General features: G+C 37.5%; 1 protein-coding gene across 2 annotated transcripts in view; it reads right to left on the bottom strand.

Moving 5' to 3' along the window:
- Window positions 1-6,952: 6,952 nt before the first annotated feature.
- Window positions 6,953-13,471, bottom strand: part of FBXL5 (F-box and leucine rich repeat protein 5) — a 61,937-nt gene continuing 55,418 nt past the window's right edge. For both annotated transcript variants that reach the window (XM_069069503.1, XM_069069513.1), the window contains exon 11: window positions 6,953-7,777. In XM_069069503.1, coding sequence (XP_068925604.1) covers window positions 7,701-7,777 — 77 coding nt within the window. In that variant the 3' untranslated portion in view covers window positions 6,953-7,700. The remainder of the gene's footprint in view (window positions 7,778-13,471) is intronic.

Raw genomic sequence — 13,471 nt, 5'->3', positions numbered from 1 at the left:
TGCCTTACAACCACTAGCCACTAGCCCTGTTCTTTCATCTTCACCATGAACTGCAAATCTTCCACTACCTCAGTTCTTTCCCAAAACATCATCACCCCTCCACTAGCTACACTCTTCCCTCCTCATCTTGACCCCTTGGTGAACCAGTTCAACTCTACACTGTCCTATACACTCAAATCCCTGAATCCCTTATCCCATCACCAATCACCCCCTGCCAAGCTCCAACCCTGGATTTTTCCCACTATCCATCCCTTGCCTTTGTTCGTATTTAGCCTATGTTGAACAAAGCTGGAGAAAAATCACAAAACCATGCTTAGTTCACTATGAATTTATATTATACGATCTCAATTGAACCCCCACTTTTGCAAAGAAATTCTTTTACAATCCCTAATTGACACATTTCCATTCATCAAGCAGTTGGTGGAACAATGGACAGAGCAATGGTCCTGAAGTCAGGAAGCCCTAAGTTCAAATTCATCCTTACTTTCTAGCTGAGCAAGTCATTTGACCAGTTTCCTCAACTGAAAAATAGGGATAACACACCTACCTTACAGAGTCGTTGTGATGATCAAATTAGCAGTGTCTGGCACTATATAACCACTTATTCTCTTGCCCTCTCAGAATGAGAGCAGTGGTTCCAAACCTTGTTCTCCCTACTCAAATCATTCCATGGCTCTCTTGCCCCTCATTCTCAGGTGAGAAACACTGAAAACAATGAGGCCATTCACCAAGAGGTCCCTTCTCTTCATCTCATATCACTCAGACTACTCCTATTTATCTCCTTCACTCATCTCAAATGAAAAGAAGGCCCTTCTTCTTACAAAGGCAAACCTCTCTATGTGCACATATGGGTCTCATGACATCCCAACTTTTCCAAAAGATTGCCTCCTCTACCATTCTTACTCTCACTAATCTTCAGTCTCTTCCTTTCTCTTGGCTGCTTCCTTGTTGCCTGCAAACACGTGTCCTTCGTCATTATTAAAAGAAAAATCCTCACTTGATATTTTCTAGCTATCATCCTATATATCATCTCCTTTTTATAGCTAAACTCCTTGAGAAAATTATCTACTACTGATCCTTCCATTTCTTCTCCTCTCACTCCTAAAATCTACTGTCTAGCTCTCTTCAAAGGGGCCAGTGATCTTAGTTACCAGAGCCTTTATTCAATCCTCATCCTTCCTGACCATTCTGTACCCTTTGACACTCAGGACCCTCTTCTCTCCAATACTTTTGCCTGTGTAACCACACTTCTCAGTCTCCTAACCTCCTTTGCTGAATCTTCATCTAGTTTGCAGGTGCTTACTGATGAGGATCCAAGTTTCTATCCTAGACCTTCTTTCCTTCTCTTCCGATACTATCTTGCTTGATTTCATCAGCTCACACAGATTTAATTATCTCTATGCAATGATTCTCATATTTATTTAGCCCTAAATTCCAGATCTCCAGCATATTTTCAACTGCCTATGCCTATACAATAACTTGAACTAGATAGCTGGTGGACATTTGTAAATTCAACTTGTCCAAAACTGGTCTTAATACCTTTTCCCACAAAAATACATTCCCTTCATAACTTCCTATTACATCCAGGGCACGACATTCCCACTCACTCAAGTTTGCGATTTATGGCACCTTTGACCTCTTACTCTCACCTCCCATCTCCAATCTGTCATCAAGCCCCGTCACTTCTTTCACACATTTGTATCTGCCCCCTCCTCTCCTCTGACACAGCACTCTAGTGAAATTCATCACCTTAGACCTGGACAACTACCACAGCCTTCTGGTCTCCCTGCCCCATTTTCTCTCCCCACCTCAGTACATCCTCTACTTATGAAGTATATTCTCACCATAGTATGCTCCTCGTCAATAATCTCCAGTGTTTCCATATTGCCTCCAGGGCCATTTATAAAATCCTACATGGGCTTTTAAAACTCTTCATAACCTGGCCCCTTTCTAACATCTTCTTACACCTTACTCTACTCCATAGTCTTTTAACCCAGTAAGTGATACTGGCCTCCTTGTTATTCACTACATTTCCATCTTTAGTTGTTCAGTTTTTTTTTTCAATTATGTCCCAACTCTTCATGACCCCAATTCAGTCTTCTTGGCAATTATGCTAGAGTGGTTTGCCATTTCCTTCTCCAGTGAAATAAGGTAAACAGTAAAGTGGCTTGTACCTCTGCAGCAGGAAGCAACCTGGAATTACTGAAATGTCCTATCAATCAATCAACAAATATTTACTAAGCACCCAAGTGCCAAACATTGTGCTAGGTATTAGGGATAAAAATGAAATGGTCCCTGTCCTCAAGGAACTTACATTCTATGCAGGGAGACAATGTGTATATATGAAGATATACAGAACATACAGTAAATTAGGGAGATGCTGGGAGGAAGGGAGATAAAGGATTCATGTATATGGTACTTGAGCCTCAAAGGAAACAAAGGATTCTAAGAAGCAGAATGAAGTAAGGAATGTATTCCAAACCTGGAGGCCACTTAGTACACAAAGGCATGGAGACAGAAAGTGGAGGGTCATTCATGAAGAAAAGCAAAATGTCAAGTTTGGATGGATTGTAGGGTACAGATAAAGGAGCAAATTATAAGGACATAAAGTTGAAGACCAGATTGTGAAAAGTTGTCTAGATTTTACCCAGGGGAGCACTGAAATTGAGTAGGGGATGACAGACATACATAAGGAAAATCAGTTTGGCAACTGTACACAGGACGGACTGAAGAAAGACATAAGGTAGCTTATATGATAAGTTATTACAATAGCCCAAATGCGGTTATTAAGTCATGAACAACGGTTGTGATTAAAATGGTTGCGCTCAGGGGTGGCTAGGTGGCACAGTGAGTAAAGCACCAGCCACAGAGTCAGGAGGACCCTAGCTCGTCCCGGCCTCAGACAAAACACCCACACACAAACACACACACAAAAAAAAAAAAACTAGCCGTGTAACCTTAGGCAAGTTACTTAATCCCAATTGCCCCCCAAAAAGGAAAAAAAAAAAAAAAGAGATTTGGCAAACATGGGAAGTGAGGAGTTAAGGATAATCTGGAGCATGTGTGTCAAACGCATGGCTTTCTAACTTATATGCAGCCCGAAGGAATTCTTAGATATAATGGCTCCCATTTCTGAGTTTGACACCAATGATCTGGAGAACCTCACCAGCAACCAATCTTTCAATTTGGATTTTGTACATGATTTCCTTCATGAAGCTTGCAAATTCCATAGCCAAGTCACCTCTCCTTTTCATGACTTGATATTTATAATAAAAACCATTTAACAAAGTTCTCCACAATGCTCATTAAGGAATTTTACATGATCTTACTATACGCCATGTGAAAAAAAAAAGTCAAAAACTTTGTTACTGAGTCAAGCGCAGCTTTTGTACTCATCAGACCCTTCTAGCTTTTATTTGCCCACCTTACTCAATTATATGGCCACGCAGACATGACCTACAGCAGAAAATGGTTTATGAAAGTTTGTCTGGTTCTCTCAAATTTTCATTAAGGAAACCCTCAATATATGCATGTTATAAAATGCACAATTCCCTCAACAATGTTGATGAAGTTGATAAATTTTGACAAAGGCTGCAAAATTATTCTACAGATGTTATAAAAATGATACAATAGGGGCGGCCAGGTAGCACAGCGAGTAAGAGCACCGGCTCCAGTGTTGAGAAGACCTGGAGATCGAATCCCAGGCTCCGACACTTAGCACCCACCCAGAAACACCTGGCCGTGTAACCTTGAGCAAGTTACTTAACCCCAATTGCTTAGGGGCGGCCAGGTGGCTCAGCGAGTAAGAGCACAGGCTCCAGAGTCGGGACCTGGATCAAGTCCGGGCTCAGATACTCAGCACCACACCCAGAAATAACTGGCCGTGTAACCGTGAGCAAGTTACTTAACCCCGATTGCTTAAAAAAAAAAAAATGATACAATAAGTACAAGCATTAGTTACTTAAGTCTCTTATAGAACTAGATGGGGGAAAGGATATGCTGTCTTTAATCTTTCCATTCTTTTGGAATCTTACCACTTGAGATTATCTTGAAAAATCAATTAAATGTTCCAGGACTGTCTAACCTACATTTCTTCCCTTATGTGTTTGGTCAGGCCTAGTAATTCTTCCGAACTGCATATCTCCTAAATTAAATCTACTTCACCTATGGTACTAAACATTAAAATTCAAATGCTGTGGCTCTTTCACTCAAGTTAAAAATATTTGTGATACTTTTGTCATAGCTTCAGAAATTTAGGAGTCCTATCCAAATCCCTTATTTTACACTGGAAATAAGAAATTAGCTTCTAGTGTTCACAACAGGTGAGATCCCCTTTGAGGACCTCAAGATTATTGAGACCCCTGTATTATCATGATTTAAAAATCAAACTGTCCTTAATCCACATAAAGCCAGTCGTTGTCAAAACTTATCAGTTTTAGTTAGGGAAATAAGTAGGTTTAAAAATGAATTCTCTGAAAAAGATACAAAACTATTTTGTTGCATTAATGCACTGTTGCTAAATGAAATAAGATACAAAAATGCAGGTAAAAAAGATGTATCTCGGGCGGCTAGGTGGCACAGTGAATAGATCACCGTCCCTGGAGTCAGGAGGACCTGAGTTCAAATCTGACCTCAGACACTTGGCACACTTGCCATGTGACTTTGGGCAAGTCACTTAACCCCAATTGCTCTCCAAAAAGCAAAAAAAAAAAGATATATCTCTATAACAAGGCACAAAATTCACAGGATTATTTTCAAAGTAATCTGATCTCATAGCAGTTTCAGAGACTATATTAAGAAGTCATTCAAAATATCATATAGGTCAGAGATTCTTAACTCCTTTTGTGTCACAGACACAGTTTGGCAGTCTGGAGAATCCTACAGATCATGTTTTTAACAATAATATTTTTAATATACAAAATACAAAGAGTTACAAAGGAAACCAATTACACTTAAAAAGTTAAAATATTTTTAAAAGTTCATGGTCTCAATTAAGAACCCATGCTGTAGTATGGTCAATTATCAAAAATTTTTTTTAAAAAACAAAGGTCATAGACCCTAAAAAGCCACGCTCTACCACCTACCCAACCAAGAGATGACCAAGCCTTTATCAATTCCCTTGTTCTTAACATAATTAGGGTTGCCTGTCAAGTATCACTTTGACAGAAACTTAGAATGCCAACATATAATCTGATTATAAATTAAGCCATGAAAATTGTTTTAACAATTTGTTAAACTACTGATAACATTCACTACAACTGCAGTATTATATATAGTTCAGTTATGCAGATAAACATATCTTACTTAATTTGTATATTTATCTGTATACACATCTATTCTCCTTAACTATAATATCCACTTAGATGTCATTAACTCATTTTTGTGTCCCCTCACACCATAGTGTATATAAATATGGTGGAAAATTTTTGTTGAATGAATCATTTTTAATTATGGCTAACCCTTTTTTACTATACCTTACTTTGACACACTGGTTGCCAAAAAAAAGTAGGCCAATGTTAAATGCATTTATTAATTAAAATCTTTTGCTTTTTCTCAAAAGGCAGTGGGCCAAGGATAAGGACCTTTTGATTTTTCACCAGGGCTTAGAATCCTCATTGTAGGATTGTTCTCACATACACCTAATTCTATAATTTTATGTGTGTACAAGCCTAATTTGCTATAGTACTAGATAGGGCTGAATAGGACCAAGTGGCATGTCTTCTAAGACATGATATACCCTGTCACTAATGCTTCCTTTCCTCTACCAAAATGTATAGCTATACTATATCATGACTTTATCACAGACTGTTACATTATCCTTTAGAGCTATTGATGCACCTGCCAAAACAACATCATTCACAGGAAGCTGTCTTCTTTGATATCAAGTGCTTATTGCCTTATTGCATGAATTCTTATCACTTCTGCTATTACTATGTGTTCTGCTTTTCCTTTTTCTTCTCTTTTCCCTGTTACAATCTCTTATATTTACTTATATTTCTTAAGTTTTCAACAAATAAAGCAGAGTCTTAATATCACCAGCTAGTAAAATCAGGGGAAATCACAGAATTTCAGAATAAGAAGGGACCTCACAGGCTATCTAATCCAATCCATACCCTCCAAAAAAATCCTTACTACTATGCATGAAATAAACAGGCATCTGGTCTTAGCAAGAAGATCTCCAAATAGGACTCAAGGTGTAGAACAAACACATTCTTTTAGTATGACCAATGTGAGAATGACTATACATACTATTGTGACTTAACTATACATTATTATTGAATTTTTTTTTGGTTGCCATTATTGGGGGCGTAAGTGGAAAGGAGAAAAATTTATGCTTATTAATTGAAAAAATTTTTAAATCTCCAATGAAGGAGAACCTTCTAGAACTAGCTCACAAAAACAATCCATTGCATACTGGTATAACTCTTAATCATTGGAGCTTATCCTTTTGACTGAGAAACAAACCAATTTAATACCATCACTGGTCACACTTAATACCAATAGCCAAGTTAAATTATAAATATTGACTGATAAAAAATGATTGATGCTCATCTCAGTGCCCTCCCTACCTCACCTGTGCCTCCTTCCTAACATTCTGTCACTATCACTACAGAAGGCCAAATAACATTTGTCTTCAAAAAGGTCCCTGTGCATGTCAAAATCATGCAAAATGTCTTTAGAGATTCAACACTTAAAATGTTTTTCAATATAATCTCTACTCACCCATGTCTTTTGAAAAAGCAACTATAAGAGGTCTGTATAATTATAAATCTTAGCTGCTATATATTTGGAAAAAGAAAATTAACAGCTCAACAAAACTGACACATCTGTCAAAGTCTGTTTTGTCAAACTCACCATTTTATGGAGATTAAAAAAACATTATTTTATCCCACTACATAACAAAGTAAATCTCTATCATCACGTCCAACAATGAAAGTAAAACACAAAGATATTAGAGTCAGTGAAATCTTCAAAGTAGATTTTATTTATACATTTGTTCATATGATTGTGAAACTGTTGAAAATCCCTTCCAAGATTCAACATTCCTGAAGATTTAGGGAAATTGGCGGGAACCTGTGGGGTTTTGAAGGAACTTCATACGTAGTGGATGTTTCATAGAGCTCACACCAAGCTAATTCACCAAGCAGCCAATTTATTTGATAGTAACTTTTCAAAGAATCTTTGTATTTGGCTACGTTTATATTGGCTCTAATAGATATAATCAAATAAAAGAAAATGCAATGGAAAAGAAATTGGTTTCCATAAATTTCCATTCTGGAAGGTTTGGAAAAACAATACTTCTAAAGATGCACAACTTAAAATGATCTGCAAAGCTTGTAATGCTATCTGTATAGCTCAAGAAAAACAGTAGGTCCCACATACTCTATAACACAAAATAATAGAAAGCATACTGAAGTGTTATTAAAAAAAAAAAAACATGACACTAAAAAGAAATTTGATGAGTGTGTTCCCACCCCCAACCACAAAGCCTAACCCTGTTCTGAAACAAAAGGAGATCTGCATGAGATACAACATTGAACAATTCATTGGTGAATTAAAATTTCTGAGGTTCTCGGGAAGGGGCCAAAATAGGTCACGCTCAAAAAGGGATGGTTAACACAAGAAGTGTACTGTAAGTAAAGTGCATGAAAGGAAGCCTGCTCAGCTAAATAAAGTAGACAAAGATCAGAAGTCAAGGGTCATTCACCAGACCGGCAGCAGGCTCGAAAACCACACTGCAAATTCTGGCATCCACTGGCGGTTTCAGCATGAGGACCTGTGGAAACAGAAGAAATGTGAAAGGAAGAATTTTTTTTTAAATCTAACTGGTATTTTTAAAGGCAAACTGGTTGTGTTTAAAAGATATAGTGCTATAAAATTAAGAAACACAAAATTCACTTATATAATTTATAAAGAAATTTTTTTAAAGAGAGAATACATCAAAACAGTCTGACTTTATTATCAAAAAGTTAGGTAGAAGAAAAGAAAAAGAATCTGTTAGCAAAATTTTACATAAGTATGCTCCCTGGTAGACAAGAAAATCAAAGAAAGGAGATTGCTAGGTCACAACAGGTCAAAATCAAAACATTTCTAAGTGAGAAAACAATTTAAGAAAATGTGTTCATTTGCTCCTCCAAAGTATAGCATTAAGCAATTGCAATAAAAATCCCAGAAATGAAAACAAAATAAAGCTCACAAATATAAAAGCAGCATCTTAGTTCAAAGTATTTAAAGTAAAATTTTGTTAATAAACTGGATAAATCCAGTTTTTTAGCATGTGGCTTACATCTAATATTAGTAATGAAAGATTAATAAAATGAAAGATGAAATGACACAAAGATCTTATGAGAGTTATGGTTCATTTACAAAGCAGCAACTACTGAAAAAACCCAACTGTTCACAACATGGTTAACACTTTATCCCAGGTTTTCTGGATGCCTAGGCATTTAGTAAAGGCACCATGGCCATACCATTAAGAGTCAATTTGAAGATGAAATTACTGTCATCAAAAACGTTTCATTTCAGTTGTTTGTATTTTAAATAGATCAATGTAATAATTTTCAAAAATAAAAAACAAGGATGTGGCAAAGTACATTTTAACTATCAAGGGCTCATTAAATTGAATCTCATTCAAAATTGAAAAATTCAAAAGTAGGTGAGTCGTGTTTTTATGAATCAAATCAACCTAAAATATTAGCAATGGTGATTTCTAAGTGCCTGAATTTTTTAAGATAACCTCTATGAATTATTTCACTCAACAGACTAAATAAATAGCATATTATCATTGAAAATCTGGGTTTACAATTCATGCCTAATTTTACAACAAAACTTCAGAAATATTCATACTAATATATTCGTGCTTTCTTAAAAATCCAATATAAAAGATCTGTATAGGCCCAGAGTTGGACCACAGGTGTATCATCTGGGTACTAGCTTAGTTAACTTTGGAGGGGTATATCATTAAGAGGACTGGGGAAAAGTTAATCTTTTGGCACCAGTTATTCAGAAAAACTATCCACTCAAGAATGGAAAAAGGATTAAAATCTGCATCTGTAAAGGGAATGCCTATGCCTCCCATATTAAACTCAAATATCAAATGATGTCTGCAGGCAGCATACTTACTTAGAAAAACACAATTAACAATACCTATTATATTTTATTTTGCTAAATATTTCCCAATTACATATTAATCTGTTCTGGAATTTTGCAAGCCATGAGTATAACACCTTTGACCTATACAAACCACTGGAGTAACTGATCTCTGAAGTACTGAAATAACATAAAAAAGCAAACAAAAACTAGAGCCTCACCAATTGTTATATAAATTAATATTTGCATGCAATTAAAATACAAAGTATATTTATTTCTGGGAATTTAAATCCATGTTTTTACTTTCACTGTGAAATTACAGAAACTGTAGAATAGTAAATTTGTCGGTATAAATGATCAATAGAATTAAAAGAAATACAAGTACATACATTCCAATGTAATATCAAAAATATGTAAACAGAAAACAAGAACAAGCACTCGGCCTATCCTTCCAGTTCCTGAATTTTCTCAATCTCATTACCTATTCCTTCAGTAGATCTGTCTCTGCTAAAAGCAGAGATGACATCATATGCACCCGGGATTACACCATAATGCACAAATGGTTCCACCTCCATGATCACAAATTCTTACATTCCTCTAGCTAATCATGTCATATTATTCCCCCATTCCCATTTCTCCAAATCTATTCTTTATCCCCATTGTGAATTCCAATTCCTCCAGCCCATAGGTACTTTCTCAGCCTCTTACTCCTACTCTGACTTCCCTTTCTCACCAGTCTTTACCTATATAAATAGCAATGCTCCCAAGCCTGCAGAAGCCTTTGCATCATGTTCATGCCTTGCCAACCCCTAATCCTAGATTGCTCCCATGTTCCACCTCCTTTATTTGTCCTTACCTGCTACCAAATGGGAACAGGAGCTAATAACACAAATAAACTGAATATGTCCTGTACAAATTATGCCACCAAACCTCAATTATGTTTTTAATGCAGTAAAGCAAACATTTTATTCTTCCATAATTGATTCCCTGTGCACAAAAGCTGATCAAACCTTTTCTCCCCTCTTCTAACATTTCACACATCCCACCTCTGATCCCTCCCTCACCATCTCATCTGAGGACCTAGCCTTTTAAACTTATTGAGAAAACTGAGATCATTTAGTGTGGGCTATACCTCTTCTGGCCTTCTCTTCCTTCCAAAACCCTTTAATATCCTCCCCTACTCTGTCTACCTTTTATTTCAATCTCTGGTAAGAGCCAGCCCTTCTATCCACAAAACAGAAATTAAGTTTTCTCCATTTAAAAAGAAAAAAAATCTTTACCAACCACTAATATCCCCTCAAACTATCAGTCTATATTTCTTCTCTCCTTACTCAGCCAAACTTTTTTTAAAAAAAGGTCTACTCCCCTTTCCTCCATTTTCTCTCCTCTCACTAATATCTCAACCCTTATTCACTCAAGTGAAACTGCTCTCTCCAAAGTACCAGTGATCCCTTATTTGCCAAATCAGATAGTCTTTCCTCAGTCTTCCTCCTTGGTCTTTTTGCACCATTTAACAAGGTGGATCAACTCCTCCAAAATATTCTCCCATCAGGTTTTTATAACATCACTAGTCTCTCTTGTTTCTTCTGGTATTGTCTACTCCTCTGTTTTCTTTACTGCCTCATTCTCAATAACACCCTTAAGTGTAAGTTTACCCTAAGGCTCTACCTATGTCCTCATCTCTCTCTCTCTCTCTACACTGTCTCTTGGCATTACCGGTAGATTGATGGTAAAATGAGGATAGAACCAGACAGAGATAAAAGACCCAGAAACCTTTCACACCTTTGCATACAAATCTTGTGGACCTAGGTTAAATCATTTACCCTCTTAGCCTCAGTTTTCTCATCTATACAAAGGGGGATAATCAGCAGCAACCATTTCACAGGGTTGTTGTAAGGATCAAATGAGATCAAGCATTTTGCAAACCTTAAAGTGTCAAATATATGTAAGGGAGTAGGAGTAGTAGTAACCTCATGGGTTTAATTATCATCTCTATGCAGATGACTCCCAAGGTGTATTTATCCAAACCCAGTCTCCCTCATAAGTTCCAGGCCCACATCAACTATCTATTGAATATTTCAAACTAATATATATCCAGAACTCCAGCTGTCCAGAGCAAAACATCATCGTTCCTAATAAATCTACCCCCCAGTTTCTATCCAGAGCACCACTATTCTTTCAGGCTCCCAGGTTAATAACCTAAGCATTATTCTTGACTTCTCACCAACCCACACATCTAATCAAGCTGCCAAAACTTGCCATTTCTACTTTCAAGATACCTCTCAAATATGCCCCACTTTTCACAACTCATAGTTACTATCTTAGGTCAGATCATCATGTTTTGCCTAGATTAATAAACTGAAAGGGACTTTAAAATTCTCCTAATTGGTGTCCCTGCCTCAAGTTTCTCTCTAGTCCTTTCTGTTCTCCACACTTCTACGAAGTGATTTTCCTTAAACATAGATCTGACCTTGAAAACCCCTTACTCAATAAATCCCAAAGTATCCATATGAACGCCTTTGTTTGGCTTTTAAAAGCCTTTCACAACCTGGCCCCAATCTATGTTTCCAGTTTCATCTCCTCCTTCAATCTCCCCCCATTCTAGGCACTCCAGACAAACAAGCCTTCTCTTCCTGTTCCTTATGAAAGGCACTTCTTTGCACTTGTCACTCCTCCTTCATGTTTAGCATATACTCCTCCCTCGTCAATTTCTGCCTTAGAGAATACCTCACTCCCTTCAAAAATCAAGTGAAGCACATTCTATACTGAACCTTTCCTGATCCCTCCCAACAACTGCTTTCTTTCCCTACTTTGTACTTTGTATTTCATTACAGAATGAATGTAAGATCGTACTTTATTTTTGGTGTAGGAATTCCAGCTATATTCATAAGTCAGACAGGAGAGAGAGAGAGAAAGAGAGAGAGGCAGAGGGAGAGGGATGGAGAGAGGGGAAGGGGGGGGAGAGAGAGGGAGAGAGGGAAAGAGGGGGGAGAGGGAGGGAGAGAAAGAGAGAGAGAGAGAGAGGAAGAGAGAGAGGGGGGAGAGAGAGGGAGAGAAAGGGAGGGAGAGAGAGACAGACAGACAGAGAGAGATGGATTAGATGATAGAACAGTTTGGTAGATTTTTTGCCTAAAGAAAGATGGTAAACATGGAGGTATTCACATCAGTTTGGAGGAGCCTGTACTGGCAGCTGACTTTGTCCTGTTCAATTTCATTTAACAGAGAAGATGAAAACATGGGAGCCCTGTTTACCACGGGAGCAGATAGCACCTTACACATAGTAGCTATTTAGCATTGGTTACTTGTTGGTTGTTGTCCTTTGTTCTCAAAGAGGACCAAAATGACATCGCTATGCTACCTATTCAGTAAATATATTCTGAATGAATAAATGAATGCACACAGAAGTGCTCAAAAAATACTTGCTGAATTCTGTTTCTCAACAAGCTGGAATGATGGCCTGATATTTACACAGGAGTTAAAGTCATGTGCCTCGGAAAAAAAACAACTCACTTGCTCAAGAACAGGGAACATATGGCTTAAAAGTAGATCTCAAGAGCCCTGCATATAGTGAGCACTTAAAAAATGCTTATGAAATTAAATTTCATTTACAGGCACCCCTGATGCTATGCTATGCACTGGCTAAAATAACACTGACACATTTGTGGGCTACATTAATTAAGGAACCAGAGCAAAGGTGATCAGAGATTGAGAACATACTGTACTCAGTTCTGGCTTCCATATTTTAAGAGGGACATTGACACACTGGGATGCAACCAGAAGAGATTGACCAAAATAGTTATCTAAGAGCTAACTGAAGGAACTGGAGATATTCATAGCCTGGAGAAGAGAAGACTGAAGGGGGACCTAATATCTGTCTTTGGATTTCTGAAGGGCTACATTAAACAGAGATTAAGTTTATTCTGTGTAGCTTCAGAGGATCATAGTAGGATCTTTGAGAGGCAGCTTCAATCTCAATAAATTAAAACAAATGAAAGTGAAGAAAGAAAGAGAGAGAGAAGGAAGGAAGGAAGGAAGGAGGGAGGGAGGGAGGGAGGGAGGGAGGGAAGGAAGGAAGGAAGGAAGGAAGGAAGGAAGGAAGGAAGGAAGGAAGGAAGGAAGGAAGGCCCCTGGAGTCAGGAGGACCCCAGTTCAAATCTGGCCTCAGACAATTCACACTTACTAGCTGTGTGACACTGGGCAAGTCACTTAACCCCAACTGCCTTGCTTTCTCCCCTCAAAAAAAAAAATTTAAAAGATAATCTCATCTCAATGACCTATTAAGTTCACTGGTCATTTCTATAATAATTACTCTCAAATCTACAATCCAGCCCCTCATCACTCCCCTAAACTCTAGTACAACACAATGACAGCCTTAATATCT

This window comes from Petaurus breviceps, unplaced genomic scaffold (assembly GCF_028583685.1).
Source record: "Petaurus breviceps papuanus isolate PSGF00001 unplaced genomic scaffold, PetGlider_PUasm1.0 140, whole genome shotgun sequence".
In the NCBI taxonomy this organism is placed as follows: domain Eukaryota; kingdom Metazoa; phylum Chordata; class Mammalia; order Diprotodontia; family Petauridae; genus Petaurus; species Petaurus breviceps.
This window is presented reverse-complemented; position numbering and strand designations above follow the sequence as displayed.